This window comes from Canis lupus, chromosome 20 (assembly GCF_011100685.1).
Source record: "Canis lupus familiaris isolate Mischka breed German Shepherd chromosome 20, alternate assembly UU_Cfam_GSD_1.0, whole genome shotgun sequence".
In the NCBI taxonomy this organism is placed as follows: domain Eukaryota; kingdom Metazoa; phylum Chordata; class Mammalia; order Carnivora; family Canidae; genus Canis; species Canis lupus.
In genome coordinates, this window is record NC_049241.1 from 19339992 (window position 1) to 19357555 (window position 17564).

The 17564-nt window shown below is 40.0% G+C and overlaps 1 protein-coding gene across 1 annotated transcript in view; it reads right to left on the reverse strand.

Annotated features, from left to right (window-relative positions):
* The window catches only part of GXYLT2 (glucoside xylosyltransferase 2), an 89594-nt gene that overhangs the window by 19617 nt on the left and 52413 nt on the right, over positions 1 to 17564 (reverse strand). Inside the window, exon 4 of the mRNA XM_038565846.1 lies at positions 59 to 310. Coding sequence (XP_038421774.1) covers positions 59 to 310 — 252 coding nt within the window. The remainder of the gene's footprint in view (positions 1 to 58; positions 311 to 17564) is intronic.

The window sequence follows — 17564 nt, forward strand, 5'->3', positions numbered from 1 at the left end:
GGTGAAATACCTAAAGAAATCCCAATTTTTAAACATGAAATATACAGTATTTCCTTACCTTAAACTGAGCACTTCGTATGCGAGTTAAATTCATCAGCATGACTCCTGAATTAACTCCAGCAGAGCCATAGAAAGGGTGCCGAGCGAAGCGGCTGTACCAGCCAATCTTGGGGATTTCATGTTCAGGAGCCATGGCTGCAAGCTGTGTGGCGTTAAATTGCCTCAGAAGCTTCCAGATGTCATCGACAGGTCTCAGAAAGAGAACATCAGTGTCCACGTAAAGAAGAGAATCCACATCCTTTAAAATCACCTTTGGGAGTTTGCGGGGAAGAGGGTGAAAACAAAACAAAAATCAGAAACAAAGGAAGTGGTCTGATATATCAACAGCGCCACCAATTTCATTGGTCAATGTTGAATTCTAGAAAGGGTACCCTTCTTAGTTTCCATTCCTCCTGTCACCTTTGACTTCAGGGATAAATCTTAATCAAGGGGTAGAGACTCAAAGGAAAATAAATCTTAATTCAGACTGGTTTAATTCTAGGATCCTAGACTATATTTGTTAAGGTTTGAACTCTCAAAGGAATGCCAACATCAGCACATGGACGGAGGCCCTCTCTTCTACTTTCATCCTTCAATGAAGCCATCTGTCCTCCTCTTAGTTTTTTCTTGGAACAGGTGGGTCTGGCATTAGGTAACATGAATTGGACAGTCTCTAGACCAGTTCATGCCAGGCTTGGAGTAAATATTCTGACTCTGGACTGTTTCTTCTATGTTGATGGGTATGACTACATCTTTTTGAAATAACATTTTCAGCTAAGATTTAGTCTTGGGAATAGGCGAAACAAGTCACTGGTCAGCTTTGTTTGTAGATCAGAATTGGCAAACTTTTTCTCTAAAGGGTCAGAGAGTAAATGCAACACTCTGTTGCCACAGTACAAGTCTGCCACTGTAGTACAAAAGTGACAACAATGTGAAAAGAATGGGCATGGCTGTGTTTCAATAAAACTGTATTCATGGACACTAAAATTTGCATTTCATGTAATTTTCCAGATGCTACAAAATCTTCTGATTTCTTTTCACCATATGAAGCGTAAAAACCATTCCTGGTTCATGGGCTATGATTTTTAACCTCTGCTGCAGTTCATTCAAGCCAGCTGCCTAAAGCAATTGAGTTCTCCTTCTCTAACTGCTTAGTTTACCAGAGTTTTGCCTTGTGGTTTGAGACCTCAAAGTCTTAGTGATAGTGTTATCTGCCTTGTTTTGCTGTTATTCCCCAAATTTAGTGGTAGCTTAATTAAGGAAGGATTTGAATTTTCCTGGATCCCTGGCCTAACATCATCCTAATACCATAACAACACTTGCAATGGGCTGAATGTCTTTGTCCTTTCAAAATTCATATGTTGAAACCCTAATTCCCAGTGTGATAGTATTTGTAGACGAGGCCTGTGGAAGGCAATTAAGGTTCAATTAGATCATGAGAGTGGGGCTTTCCTGAACAGATTTGTGCCCTTATAAGAAGAGATGCCAGAGAACTTGCTGTCTGTCTCTATCATGTGAGAAAACGATGAGAAGCAGCTATCTCAAGCCTGGAAGAGGTACTTCACCAGAACCCAACCATGCTGGGACCCTGATCTCTGACTTCCAGCCTGCAGAAGTGTGAGAAAATAAATCTCTATGGTTTAAGCCAAACAATCTATGGTATTTTGTATTTTGTTTTGTATTTTGTTTTGGCAAGCTAAGACAATATTCCATTGGGATCCCCAATATTTAAAATTGATGAACATGCACACTGTTTGATATAGGTATCAAAAATTCAAAGAGATTTCAGATATAATGCTAATGATTGCTGGATTTTAGCTAATAAGGTTATAGCAAGATTAAGTCACTTTCTAAAATGTGTTTTCAGGGAAAAGAGACTGTGTGGTGTTCCAAAAAAAAGCTAATTCAGAATTACAGAATCAGAGAGGAAGAGAAAGCTATTTGAACCCACGTGAAATAATACAAATTTCTCTTTATGGCTGATTATCTAATAAGGCTTGAATAAAAGCCTACAACATTAATGCTTTAATCAATTAAAGGTTATGTAGACATTCACTCAAAAGAACCTTGCTGACTTGATTACCCTAGTTTTTTTCTTGGCCCTAAGTCATCATTTTATTAAAGCTATCATTACTTTCTTTGACAAAATGTTACTACTCCTCATCAAAACAAAAAGACTCTACTGGAGAAGGTCTAGAAAAAAAAAACTATAAAGATCTGAAGAATGGAGATATTCCAACATGATGTTAGAGGCCATATGTTTAATTAAGAGAGAAAAAAAGCAAAAAAGTGGTACTGGAAATCTATAAAACCAGAATAAACTTAAATAGGGTAAAATTTTTATTTAACCAATATTCTATTATTTGACACACAAGATTGCTCCCCTTTTTATTAGAAATAATACTATAATGGGTATCTTTTTGGGGGAGATTTCTAAGCATGTAATATGGATTTCTTTTCTTTTTAATGTAGTAAATATTTACGTGGTTAAAAATAAAAATATATTAAGGTAATGTGTTGACAATTTATTCTTCCTTGTGATTTTGTCACCGAGTCCCATTCGTTGAGGGAACTGATGATACTGGACTGCTCCATGTTGTGCCAGAAGTTTATTATAATGTAAGAATAAATAGCTAAATAAATACGTACCTTCCTCTCTTTTACTATGCTACAAATGGTAGTGTAGTGTACACAATGTTATCAGCCTGCTTTAAAAAAAATCATGTAGGAGGACTTTACATATCAGTGCATAAAGATTTTACTTATTTTTTTTTTTAGGTTTTTATTTTTTTATTTTTATTTTTTTAATTTTTATTTATTTATGATAGTCACACACACACAGAGAGAGAAGCAGAGGGAGAAGCAGGCTCCATGCACCGGGAGCCCGATGTGGGATTCGATCCCGGGTCTCCAGGATCGCGCCCTGGGCTAAAGGCAGGCACTAAACTGCTGCGCCACCCAGGGATCCAGATTTTACTTATTTTTGATGCCTGTGTAGCATTTCATTGTGTGGCTCTACCATAATTTATCTAGCTACATATTGTAGGACATTTAGGTTATTTTCAAGCTTTTGTTATTACAAACAGTGTCACAATGAGAAACCTCCTTATCTTAATTCATTTCGAACACACAGGAGTGTATTAGTAAGGATAAATTCATTAAAATGTAATTCCTTAGTCAAAGAATACATGCATTTGTAAGCTTGATACATATTGCCAAACTACTTCTCTAGAAATGGACCAATTTAGATTTTGGCCAGAAATGTAAGAGGATGCCTCTTGCCCCTTATTACTTTCACCAGCATAATGTTTGGTCATGTTTTAAGACTTTGGCCTACAAGGAGCACACCTTAAATGGTCTTAGCCTATCAATTTATTTTATTTTATTTATGGAAATGAGAACAAATCTAGTCTTTTATTATTTTTTTGCTCATATGTGTAATATTTATAGTGCTTTTCATTTCTTCCTATAGGTTTTTAAAAAGTTTTATTTACATGAGAGAGCAAGACTAAGAAAGAGAGAAAGAATGCACATGAGTGTGGGGGTGCAGGGAAGAGGGAGAGGGAGAAGCAGACTTCCCATTGAGCAGGGAGCCTGATGCAGGGCTCAATCCTAGGACCCTGAGATCATGATCTGAGCCAAAGGCAGACGCTTAGCTAACTGAGCCACCCAGGTGCCCCAAATTTCTGCATTTCTGTCTTTTAAAAAAATTGACAGCTCCAGCAAGAATGAATGGCTTGCATTCTACAAGGGAAAAATCAGGTGGCACTTATTTACAGGTACTCTCGACATTCTCAGTTGATTCATACAATAAACATTTATGGAGGGTCCACTAGGTGCCAGGTTGTGACCAGCAGTGACTGAGACAGACAAAAATTTCTGGCCTCATGAGGGAGTCACATAATAAATAAGACAAATATATTGATTATATAGTATATAAGCAGAAGAAGAATAAAGTAGGGAAAGGAACCAGGGGTCTCGGGTACAGAGGAGTTTGTAATTGTAAATAGGGCTGTAGAGAAAGCATCACTCAGAAGGAGGTGAGCAAATGAGAATAAAGCAGGCTGGCACATTTCCAGAAGAGCAGGGGACCAGTGTGGCTCGACCAGGGCCAACACAAGGAAGAAGAACTGGGGAGGAGGATAGAGAAGGACGGGGGCCATTTGGGGCTTTGCTTGCCCTTGGAAGAACTTAGGATTTTACTGAGTGAGATGGCACCACTGGGGAGCTTTAACAGAGGGGCAACATGATATGACTTAGAGAAATGGTTACTGTGGGCCACACTGAGAACAGACGATTAAAGTGGGCAGGGGAAGTAGGGAGCCCCGTTAGAACAGCATTTTAGTAATTAGGGTGAGTTGTGACGGTGGCCTGGATCAGGGGGTTACAGCTCAGAGAGTGAGAAGTCAAATCCTAAATAGAGTTTCAAGATATGGCCAAAAGGATTTTCTGATGGGCTGTGGGCATCATGTGAGACAAAGAAAAAAGTCAAGTGCAAGTTACGACAGAGTCATCTTTATCTGAGATGGCACCTGATGTGTCAATCCTGAGTTACCTGTCTGGCCCTCGTGGGTACCTACCGGTATTTGTAACTGCTGAAGCCTAGCTCCCTCCTACCTACCTCGGCACCTGCTCTCCCTCAGATGTAAAGAAGCCCATTGGGTGCTCCTGGGAGGGGGTACATCAAAGGTTTCTGGGGGCACTGATCAAATCATCTAGCTCTAGACCACAATGGTGCTTTTGCAGGTGTGAGCTTGTTAAACTAAGTGTATCCAGTTTGGTAGGTAGCTCATGTTTCTCAAGCAGACACACGATACCTAATGGTACATCTCAGAGACATGATAGTTCTTAACATCTTGAGTCCAGTATTCGTGAGTTCAATTCCAGGCAGGATGACCCCTCGCTCTGTGACATTGGACAAGTTCCTCTGTCTTTCCAGGCCTCAGCTCCCCATTTGTAAAAAGTGGAAAGCCATATCACCACCACCACCCTTCTCCCCAGGTTGTCATAATGATGTAGTGAAATAACACCCACAAGGTACTTGGTACAGTGGCGGGTCCATAGTCAGTACTCAACAAGTAACAGTGTTGTTACTGTAAGAAGTCTCTATGTTTTCCCTTGTAAAGTATCAAGTGTAATTAGTTACCATTCCCATCAATGCTCACAGCACTTCAAAACATGTCAACCACAAAAAGCCTTTTATAGAGTCATAGTCAAGCAGTTTTTGAACCTTCTGACAACACAATCTACTTATTACCTTAACTGAAAACAAGTACATAAGGCTTTTTTACTCTTTATCTGAAAAAACAAAGGACCAGGGAGGGAGGGAACCCACTCTCTCTATAACATTGTGTCTCTGGAGGCTAATTCTGCAGCAATTATTGCTGGTATTAATTTGAAGAGGATCATTTGGCCATGTTATAATGGGAAGAGGAATATTTACCAAAAGGATATAAAATTAGCCATTCTAATTCCCTTATGGAAATCAGTCAGCACTAGAAATGAGGCCTTTGTTTTCTTAGGGAAGGAGGGGGCAGAAAGGGAGCATACAATAGCCAGTTGTACGTGATCATGCTGGCTAACGGGTGTTCCTGTCCCTGCCCCATTCACTGCCCCAACCTGAGTGGCTGTCCTCCGTGAAGCCTGCTGGCTCTTTGTGCTTAGTGAGGACCAGAGGCTGGTCACAGGCAACAAGATTATCAGGGACTCACTGTTTTTGCTTCAACTGTTCTTTGACGGTACAACTTAGTGGTTAAAAGCTTTCGGTTTGAAGTCTAATTTCAGTAGCCCTCCTAAATCCACGAGGGGTATGTTCCCAGAGCAGCAGATGCCTGGAATGGTGGAAAGTACCGAACCCCTTACACATACTATTTTGTCCTACACATGTGTGCCTATGATAAAGTCTAATTTATAAATTAGGCACAGTAAGAGATTAACAACAATAATAAAATGGAACAAGCCCTACAATACACTGTAATGAAAGTTATGTGACTGATGTCTCTCTCAAAATGTTGTGTTGGCCTCGCCTTTCTTGTGATGATTTGAGATGGTAAAATGCCTAGGTGATGGCGTGCAGTGAGGTGAGTGATGTAGGCATGGTGACGTGACGTCAGGCTACCAATAATCTTCTGACCATGTGTCAGAAGGAGGATCATCTGCTTCCAGCTGAGGTTGACTACGAGTAACTGAAACTGTGCAAAGTGAAACGTGGATAAGGGGGGGGGATGACTGTATCTGAACTCAAATTCCATTTCTGCTACTAACTATATGGTGTTGGGCGAGTTACTGACGCCTTCTATGCCTCAGTTTATCATCCTTTAAGTGGCGTAGGCAACCCATTCACAGTGCTGCTGGGATGATGAAATGGCACAGTGCGTGTGAAGCCTCTGACAAACACAGAGAAGCACTCAGTTGATGTGCCACAGTCTTAGTAAGATAGTATCATCCTGTCTCCACAAGGGCCGGGGTCCTTGATTCACAGCCTGGGGAGTAAGGTCCTGGCCATAGCAGCAGTGGCCATTGTAGTAGTAGTAGTGAAAGAATGAGGCATATTCTCTGGTCTCGAGAGGTCTACTGGGGGAGGTAGCTAGGCGAAGTGAGGTGTAGGGGGTGACAGGGGTGGGAGGGAAGCACATATCAGGGCCCCTCAACCAGTCTGCAGTGAAAGCAGAGAAGGCCTCCCAGAAGAAGCACCATCTACTGAGTGAAGAGCGAACCACAGGGCAAAGCGTACTGAAGGCAACTGGAACAGCATGTGGGAAGGTCCACAACTGAGAGAACGTGGCATAGAACCAGATGGCAAGGTGCCTGGTGGGGCTGGAGCTGAGAGGAGGAGAGCCAGGCTGCTGGGGATTAGGGGGCAGAACAGACAGGGCCCAAACAGAAGGGATGCTGATGCATTTGGACTGGGTCCTGAGAGCAAAGGGGAGATGTCAAACAGTGTGACCCAGAAAGCCCAAGGTCAGACTCTTCCTCTCTTACTCACATTGCCTACATCCAACCATAGAGAGTCCTATCAGCTTTTCCTCCAAATACATGTGGATCTTCCCTTTTCTCTCCCTTTCCACCACCTTCCCAGAGTCCAAGGCATGATTACAGCTCCCCAGAAGTCTGGACAAGCCTGTTTACTGGTCTCACTGTGTCCATATTTACTCCTCTCCAATCTATTCCTCACAGAGCAGCCAAAGGGATGTTTAATCTTTGACCATGGATTATTTACAAGTATGTGGTTTGATTTCCAAATATTTGGGATTTTCCAGATTTCTTTTTGTTGTTCATTTCTAATTTAATCCCCTTGTAGTCAGGGAGCATACTCTACATGATTTCAATCCTCTCAAATTTATGGTCCAGCACATGGTCTATCTTGATGAATGTCTCCCATGCATATGAAAAGAATGTTCTGCAGTTGTTGTGCGCAGTATTCTATAAATTGTATAGCTGTCAATTAGGTCACGTGGCTGATAATGTTGTCAAGGACTTCCATCTCTACTGATTTTCTGTTTATTATAAACACAAGAGCTCTGCAGAGTTTTATCCCTAAACGCTAAATAAAGCAGGGGGATGAAATTACTGCAAATTCACTTATATCAACAGATATGGTAAGTTCCAATGGTTTATTTTGCTTCTGTTTCCCTTGTCTTGGGAGACACATCTAGTAAGAAGTTGCTCTGGCTGATATCAAAGAAGTTACTGCCTGTTTCTTCTCTAGGATTTTTATGGTTTCAGGCCTCACATATAGGTCTTTAGCCCATTTTGAATTTATTTTTATGTATGGTGTAAGAAGGTGATCTAGTTCCACACTACAGTCCAGAAATTGCACTACTATGTATCTACTGAAAAATGCAAAAATACTAATTCAAAGGGATATATGTTTGTAGCAGCATTATTTACAAGAGGCAAATTATGGAAACAGTTCAAATGTCCATCAACATCAATGAATGGATAAAGACATGGTATATTTATATAATGGAATATTACTCAGCCATAAAAAGAATAGAATCTTGCCATTTGTAATGAGGTGGATGGAGCTAGAGAGTACTATGCTAAGAGAAATATATTAGAGTGCCATGCCATATGGTGTCACTCATTTGTGGGATAAGAAAGGAAAATAAATTGAAACTATGAATTTCTTATTTACCAAGGAATCAGTTTTTGGAATGTTTTCTCACTTTACTTCCTAAGTTCATGACATCTGAAGTGAAGAAAAGGTCTGCAAATGTGCTTAAAAAGAGCATCTTTATTGGGCTACCTGGGTGGCTCAGTGGTTTAGCGCCGCCTTCCGTCCAGGGCGTGATCCTGGAGACCTGGGATGGAGTCCTGTGTTGGGGTCCCTGTATGGAACCTGCTTCTCCCTCTGCCTGTGTCTCTGCCTCTCTCTCTCTGTTTCTCACGAATAAATAAAATCTTCAAAAAAAGGAGCATCTTTATTGACTATGAAATATATGCACAACCTCTGATGCTTTAGTCAGTTTCAAGGTTTGTAAGCTATTGCTTTATTTTTATTTCTTTAAAGATTCATTTATTTATTAGACAGAGAGAGAGAAAGAGAGAGAAGGAGAGAGAAAGGGGTAGAGGGAGAGGGAGAAAGAGTCTCCGGTAGACTCCCTGCTAAGCACAGAGCCGGCCATGTGCTTAGCACTATTTCAGTACCCTGAGATCACAACCTGAGCCAAAATTAAGAGTTGGACACTTAACTAACTGAGCCACTTGCAGGCACCCCTGCCAGGTATTGTTTTAGATAATTGCCTAAAGAATCAAAACTATGATTAGTGTGAAAATGGATGATGTTCCCAAATCATACCTGCTGATGTAAATGACTTAGCAGTAATTTGATGCTTCTCCCCTCTTTATGAGTCTGTTCATTAAGCTCCATGGAGCTCCTGTAATTTATGATAAGCACCTTCCCTGTCCTATTAGTGAATTGCTCCCAAAGGCTTCACCCATGTAAGCAGAGCTTTCCACCCACTGTTCTGGAACACCCAGCTCTGATTTATCCCTTAGATCTGAGCTCAGATGTTACCTCCTCAGTAAGGCTTCCTGGAGAGAGCCGTCCCCTCCCCCTTCCCAGTCTCCTCATCAAACCTTACTTTCTTCTTTCCACCACTTCTTATACCAATGGCCTTTGTTGAATTATCTTCTCATTTGCTGCTTGCTTCTTTGATTAGAATAGAAGCTCTGGGGGTGGGGGGAAAAAAAAAAAAAAAAAAAAAGAATAGAAGCTCTGTGGGGCAGAGACCCTCTGTGTATAGTTCACTTCTGAAGTCCATGCGCCTAGCCAATGACTGGCACAGAGACTAGGCAACCGATAAATATGTAAACTAAGGAATTCAACTGCTGATCTGTCTCTGAACCACTATAAAGCTTTAAATATGCTTCAAGACTGATGATAGATGAAGACAGGCCCTGGGAAATGAGATGGTCTGTGAACAAATGAAGACTAGAAGACTCAAGTTCCTGAAGAGGAAATCAACAAAACACCTTCAGCACCAGTGAATGTCTTTTCGTTTGCATATCCAATATATGCTGAGCCTCTATTGACAGGTGTTGAGCCTCTATTCCCCTAGGTGCTAAATATATAATTCCATTTCCTTACCTCTCAAGCATCTCTAAAAGGCCCTGGAAACTGAAAGAAAAGAAAGGGAACCAGAGGAGGAATGACAGAACAGAAGCAAAGATAAAGAAGCCATTCAGATGCCAGTAGAATTGAACTCCAGAGAGGGAACCTTTGGAAAATGCCATTGATGATAATCAGAAGAAGGCAGAAATATTTAAAGAGGGTAAAAAGCAGGAGGTAGGAACAGAGATGAGGAAAAGACAAGGTTTCAAGAAGAAGAAAAGAAGAAACACTTTCTTTCTTGCCAAGTAAAGCCATCTATGTATATGGGAAAAACAAAGAGACTTGCTTATAACTAAAATAGCCACAATCCATCTACACAGAATCAGTGAGGCACCGTCCCCATATATACTAAATCGAATTATTTTTTTAAAAAGGTTTATTTATTTATTCATGAGAGACACAGAGAGAGAGGCAGAGACATAGGCAGAGGGAGAAGTAGGCTCCCTACAGGGAGCCCAATGCGGGACTTGATCCCAGAACTTATTAAGATCATGCCCTGAGCCGAAGGCAGACGCTCAACCACTGAGCCACCCAGGTGTTCCACTAAATTGAATTATGAGTAAAGAAATGGTGTTCTCATGGAATGGCACCAAAAATGCAGACACTATTTTAGTATGGGGAGATGAAGAGCTCTGGAGATGGATGGTGCTTTTGGTTGTACAACAGTGTGAACATACTCAGTGCCAAAGCACCATACACTTAAACATGGTTCAAATGGTTTAAGATATTTTACACTATATACATTTTATAATAAAAATGGAGAAAAAGGAAACACAGGCAGCATTATTATATCTTTCCAGTTAAAGTTTGCTTTACCCAATACGCTCTGAGGTATCACTTAACCTATTTCTACCTTTGTGAATTTTCACTTTCCTAAGCCAAATAATTGGAGTTTTCCCAAGATCATCTTTCATTCTGTCCTTTCTTGTTTTCTTTTCTTGTTTGAAATATCAGTCCTACAGCACACTCTTCTCCAGGCAAGATGTCCATCAAAGCTGACCACAAGAACAACACAGCCCTAGAAAAGAGCAGGAGAGACTCCCCTTGGCTAGCTGCCTCCTTCTCTGACAGAGAGCCTCCTCCTGGGGCACAGACTCTGGGAAAATACTTGATGACCCCTGCCCCTTCTCATTCTACAGAAATATCAGTTGGATGGAATAGAGCGTCTATGGCTATCTGGACTTTCTGTGCTGGGACCAAAATTCCAAAGTCTCCAAAGCAAAAGCAGAAAGGAAAGGAAATCCTACATGTCAACATAAATCTGCCATCTGGTGAAAATAAATACCTTTTCCTCCACCATTCTATTACACTGGACCTATTTTGAAACAGGCTATTACAGAGACAATGATTATTGAGGAAGGAGAGAAAGCTGAATAATAATGAACATTTATACCAATACCAATGTCTAGGCAATCTGAGACATCCTCTAGTAAACAGAGGTAGAAATCTGAAAAAATGCAAAACTGTGATTATTTTATGGGATTATTTTAACCCCATAAAATAGCTAGGTAGATAAGACACTATTCTGACTAAATAATTATGATAATTATAGTCACTCATATAGCACTTACTATATGTGAGGTACTGTTCCGTTAGCTCTCTCACATGAAATAATTTAATCCTTACAACATCCTAATGAGCTAGTATTAGTATCCCCATTTTACAGATGAGGAAACTGAGATACAGAGGTTAAGTTACATGCCCAAGGTCACAGAAATATACAAAATATTCAATCAGCAGATATTTTTGTCAATAAAATAATTTACAAATGTAAAGGAATAATAATAATCCCCTTGTTTACTCAGTACCTGTTCTATGTTAATCATCATTCTGGGCATTTCATATACACTCATGCTAGAGCCTCAACAACCTTGCTAAGGTGGTAACATTAACCCCAATTAAACAGATGAGTTTAAATGGAGTACCTAATGTCACCACGAAAAAATGGCAGCAGCAGGGTGAAACCAGGGCTCTGTGGCACCAAGGCTCATGCTGATTTTCACTTAATGCTAACCAGACATGTTCACAATGTGAATGATGGATGTGGTCCGTCACAGAGTAGTTGTACTTAAACCTCTGTGTACCTGACAATCATCTCAGAAGTTTGTTTAAAAAGAATCGCAGGCCCTACCTCCCCAGATTCTGAATTATTAGGTCTGACACAGGCCTCCAGAACCTGCATATATGTATGTATGTGTGTGTTTTTAAATGTTTTAAGACCGGGGATCCCTAGGTGGCGCAGCGGTTTGGCGCCTGCCTTTGGCCCAGGGCACGATCCTGGAGACCCGGGATCGAATCCCACGTCAGGCTCCCGGTGCATGGAGCCTGCTTCTCCCTCTGCCTGTGTCTCTGCCTCTCTCTCTCTCACTGTGTGCCTATCATAAATAAATAAAAAAATAAAAAAAATAAATGTTTTAAGACCATTTTAGACTTTTAGAAGAGTTGCAAAAGGAGTCCAGAGAGTTCCCAGGTACTCTGCACTGAGCTTCCCCTTGTGTTAACATCTGACATAACCACCGAGCATTTGTCAAAACTAAAAAATTAGCCTCATACAATTCTATTAACTAAACCATACAAGTGTCTCTGATTTTAGCAGCTTTTTCATGAATGTCACTTTTCTGGTCAAAGATCCAATCGAGGATCCCACATTGCACTGAGTTGTTATGTCTTCCTAGTGTTCTCCAACAGGTGACAACTCCTCAGTCTTTTCTTGTCTTTTCATGATCTTGACACCTTTGAAAAGTATTGGTCAGTTACTTGGTAAGAGTCCCTCAATTTGGCATCTGGTAGATCTTATCAGCAGTCATTAGTACAGTGGTGTTCTAATGGTTATTTTCTCTATTTTCCTCATACTTTCTACAAGTATTCATTGGAAATCTTTTGTAGGGAAGAGTTGTCTTTTCTACCTATGCATTTATCCATTCAGTTACTTATTTCTATTAGTATGGGCTTAGGGAAATTATTTTATTTGAGAAATTATAATTCAATACTATCATAGTTTATTTTGTTGCCCAAGCTCTTCCAACTCTGATCATATGGGTCTCTGTAAGATTGGTTCCCATACCCTTTCAATTTGATCCCTCTCCATCATTCCATTCATCCATCCATCCATTCATTCACTCATTTAAAAATTTTTGCACATTGTTAATTTCCAGCACCACTATTGTGTATCAGAATGTATTCATTCTGCTTCTAGTCTCTTTCAGTGGATAGAGCTTCGAAATACATGTATGTATACTAATCAATGCATACACACATATCTATAACGATCTATCTATCTATCTATCTATCTATCTATCTATCTATCTATCTATTCTACCTACCTATCTACCTATCTATTTTAAAAACTAGTTCCTATAAATACCTGATCTCAGGAGCCTGTGCATATGAGTGTGTGACTTTGAGAAATAATTTATTAAAGGTAAAGGGAATTCTGAGCTTAGATTATTAGGGTGTTGGGCTGAGATTTAAAGAATTGGGTATGATTTTAGTAAGTGAGGCTAGAGGGGCACCTGGGTGGCTCAGTGGTTGAGTGTCTCTCTTCGGCTCAGGTAATGATCCTGGGGTCCTGAGATTGAGTCCCGTATTCCTGCAGGGAGCCTGCTTCTCCCTCTGCCTATGATTCTGCCTCTCTCTGTGTGTCTCTCACGAATACATAAAATCTTAAAAAAAAAAAAATTAGTGAGGCTAGAGGTGGGGGAGTGAAGTGGCAGCAGTATGGAGGAGGAAAATATGTTGAGCATCTCAGGACAGGGGCCGAACAGCCTGGCTGGAGAGGTAAATCATGATTTGGAATAATGCTGAAGAATGAACAGGTGAACTCAGTGTGAATGTGTAGGGCCCTGAACAAAAGTTTGAGAGTCTTGACTTGATCCTACATGGGAACAGAGACCCTGGGAAGATTCTGAGCTCTGAATTCACACGCTGAGGGTAGCATTCAAAAACCGAAACTCCAGGAGTAGCATGCAGAAGGGAAGGGACACAGATGGCAGGAAGATGAGTAAACAGGGTGATACAATCATCCTGTTCTCTATTATCACTGCTGTGTTTATTTTTTGTATTAATGTAAATACAGCCAGAGCCAGAACACCTGGTCAGAAAGAAGCCTGTACTTTCATGGTGTATCTCTATGTCCTTGCAAATGTGAGCAGACAGCTTCTGTACATTACAAAAAGCTTTGATGTTCTTGTTTTCTTCTTTCTTTCTGGTTTGCCACTTAAAAAATCTCTCCAAATTACACAATACACGAATGCATGCTTGAGTGTTATAAAAACACAGACAAGGCAGCAATCTGTGGTGTCAGAAATTCAAGTTGCTCTTTTCCTTTCTCTCCTCCTGCACTCACTACTCCAAGCCCCCACACCTTCTCTCTTTTCATTAGAATGAACTAATATTAACACTTCAGTGAATATCACCTGGACTGTTTCTATACATTTAACTATATGCAAGTGTGACTGTAGTATAGCTTGGCATTCAGATCTCAAGTCGGTTGTTACCTCTTCAGACATCTCCCTCCCCAACACTCTTTAAATTCATAATTTGGGGCACCTGGGTGGCTCAGTGGTGGAGCGTCTGCCTTCGGCTCAGGTCGTGATCCCAGGATCCTGGGATTGTGTCCTGCATCGGGCTCCCCAGAGGGAGCCTAATTCTCCCTCTGCCTATGTCTCTGCCTCTATCTGTATGTCTCTCATGAATTAATAAATAAAATCTTAAAAAAAAACTCATAATTTTTTTCATGTAATTCTTATTACTACCTGAAATTAATGTATAATCAGTTTTTCTTGTTCATTTTTCCTTGATTTCGATATAAACTCTGTAAGAGCAGGAAATCTGTGTATCTTGCTCACAATCATATTTCCAGGGACAGCCTATACATAGTTGGGGCTAAATAAACACCGTTGAATGAATGCAGGTATAAACATGTGCACATATATACACACATAAACATATGTGCTTTTGGATTTTTAAAAATAGCAGTGGAATCATGCTACAAATACTTGCTAATTGTCTACTTTGAGATATTACCCTCTCATTTTGGATGTGCAGAGAACAAAGGGCTTTCTGTTCAATGCTTAATTCTCAAACATCCTATTTGATAATGGTAAAATAGTTTAAGATAGGAGAAAGAATCATGAACCATTGGAAAGTACTGTTCCTCTCTTTTACTTTTCCCCTGTATTTTAAAAAATATATTGGGAATTTGTACAAAAATAAATACCCATTTCTTATTAAATAGTGATCTACTGTTTTAACAGTTTTGAGATTTTAAGGTCGTTAATTAAATTACCAGCTTAAAATAGGGTGGCATTGGAGACAATTAGTGTATCAATTTTTATTTTTGCTTCTATTGTGCCCTCTTGTGGAATTACATGTAACTTACATACTCATTTTTGTGAAGTTTTAAAAAAGAGCAGAATGCATCAATGTCATGACTGCATTCACACATGTCCCCACTAACAACCTAGACTCTCCTGATCAGTTTAATCTTTGATCTCTATGCAAACAAGTTTCAGACTGCCTCTGAGCTGAGCAAATAAATGATAGCTTTGTTTAGGACAGTTCTCCTAAAATTCTGGCTCATCAAACTCGTATTTGATCTTTGATTTCATCATCTCAGCTGTGTGGCCAACTGTTGTATCTGCATGCAGGACATTTTCCACAGGCCTTGCATTACCAAAGGTATCTGCTTTCTCTGCTGCATTCTGAGATAATGGCTCTCTCAGATCTTCCATCTGCTTCCATCCCTTTGGCTTTTTTCCTCCTGTTATCAGGTGTTGCAATCCCAGCCAGCAAGTACACACTATCTTTCCCTGTTGGCTGTAGACATCCTGTTAGCCATGGCAACTGTCATTTAAAATAGTCTTGGGACGCCTGGGTGGCTCCGTGGTTGAGCATCTGCCTTTGGCTCCAGGTTGTGATCCCAGGGTCCTGGGATTGTGTCCCACATCAGGCTCCCCATGGAGAGCCTACTTCTCCCTCTGCCTACGTCTTTGCCTCTCTGTCTCTCGAAAGAAAGAAAGAAAGGAAAGAAAGGAAAGAAAGGAAAGAAAGAAAGAAAGAAAGAAAGAAAGAAAGAAAGAAAGAAGGAAGGAAGGAAGGAGAAGAAAGAAAGAAAGAAAGAAAGAAAGAAAGAAAGAAAGAAAGAAAGAAAGAAAGAAAAAAGAAAGAAAGAAAATCTTAAAAAAAAAAAAGAAAGAAAGAAAGAAACAACAGTCTAAGTCAGAAGGTGACTTCCCAGAGGATGCGTTCTCTATTAGGGAGTCGCTGGAAACAGGATCATTAGGTCACCAGGAACCGTGGCTCCTCACAGGAATTGGAAGTTTTCTAAGAACGTTTTCCCTTTCCTTATATTTGAGAATCAAATCCAAGCAGCATTTACTGAGTATTTACTGAGTGCAAGGCTGGACATTTTCATAAACGTTGGATCTTCAAATCCTCTCTGCTGCCCTTTGAAGCACGTGTTAAAGCCCTGGTTATAAGTATATGTGTTTTCCCTTCCTCCTTCTTTCCTTCACTACTTTCCTCCTTCCTTCCACCCATGCACTCATCTAAATAGCTTTACAGAGTATCTTCTGTTAACGTGTGCCACGCACTACACTAGGTGTTGGAGATCAAAGATCCTTCTCCTGATAGGGCGCACATGCTAGTGAGAGAAGTCAAAAAATGAAACAAATAAGTACATCATGTAGTATTCTAAGTCTGAAGACAGTAAGGGGAAAAGCAAAGTGAGGGCGTAACGATTTCAAATACAACAGCCTTACTAAACAGCAAAGTAAAGACATAGGTAGGTACCTTTGTTATAGCCATTGAACAGTGGAAGAATGGAAGGTATAGGGGAATCTTCCAAAGGAGGCATTCTGGAACACTTTGGTAATGTTTTGGTAAGCTACAAGGGAAAACTCAGGCACTCTGAAACTGCAAGAAGTAGAGCAGAGTAATTATACTACAGAAGAAACTTGGGCTAATTTCAGGTTCCTCATTTGTAAAAAGGATACAAATCAATACAGTCCTCAGAGTTGTGAAGTTAGTGAGATCATAAACCTCAAGAGCATGTGTTCAATGCAGCAGACGTTGCGTGGTCTTTGGCCACCTACCATATATTCTTCTTTCAGCGGTATGTCCTGAAGATATATCTTAAAGCCCATTTCTCAAACTGTTTTCCACTATATGTCACAATAAGAAATGCATTTACATTGTGATTCTAGTACACGCATACATAAATACATAAAACAAAAAATTTGAAAATAATATTTGCCCTTACTATATGCAATGCATGCTCATTATTCTATTCTACTTTATTTAATTTTTTTTCAAAATCTGATCAGAATCCACTGAATTGATTTGAAGGGTTGCCAGTAGATACTTTTCCACAATTTGAGAAATATAGGGGTTGAGGTTAACAAAGAGTTGGAAAATAATTAAACGTAGACAAATAAACAGAGATAGGTGGACAAATTTCCACATCTCCCACTGCATTTCCTATTTTCATAGTTAATAACCAATTCTGATTCTTTAAATTGCTTTTGTGGATATGTACCTTCAATTTGCTAAATAATATGCTAAAATAATGACTTTTTCTCTGAATTTATAGGACTTCTGACATCAAACGTGTTCATTCTCCAACACTGTACATCAACTGGGTGTCCCACAATTCAATTATGACAACAACTGCCTGAATTAGTGCAGACCCCATAGGTTAAGGGCCCAGTCTGCCCAGACTGTTCTTCACTTTAGATGCCAATCATAGTACTTGGTTCCTAGGTACCCACACTTCTAACTAATTTGGCTACAAGTACATAAGAGCTCCCATGATCTACTTCTCAAGTTAGATGATTTGCTATAACAGCTCAGAGCACACAGAGAAACACTTATCTTTATGGGTTTATTATAAAGGGTATAATAAAGGATA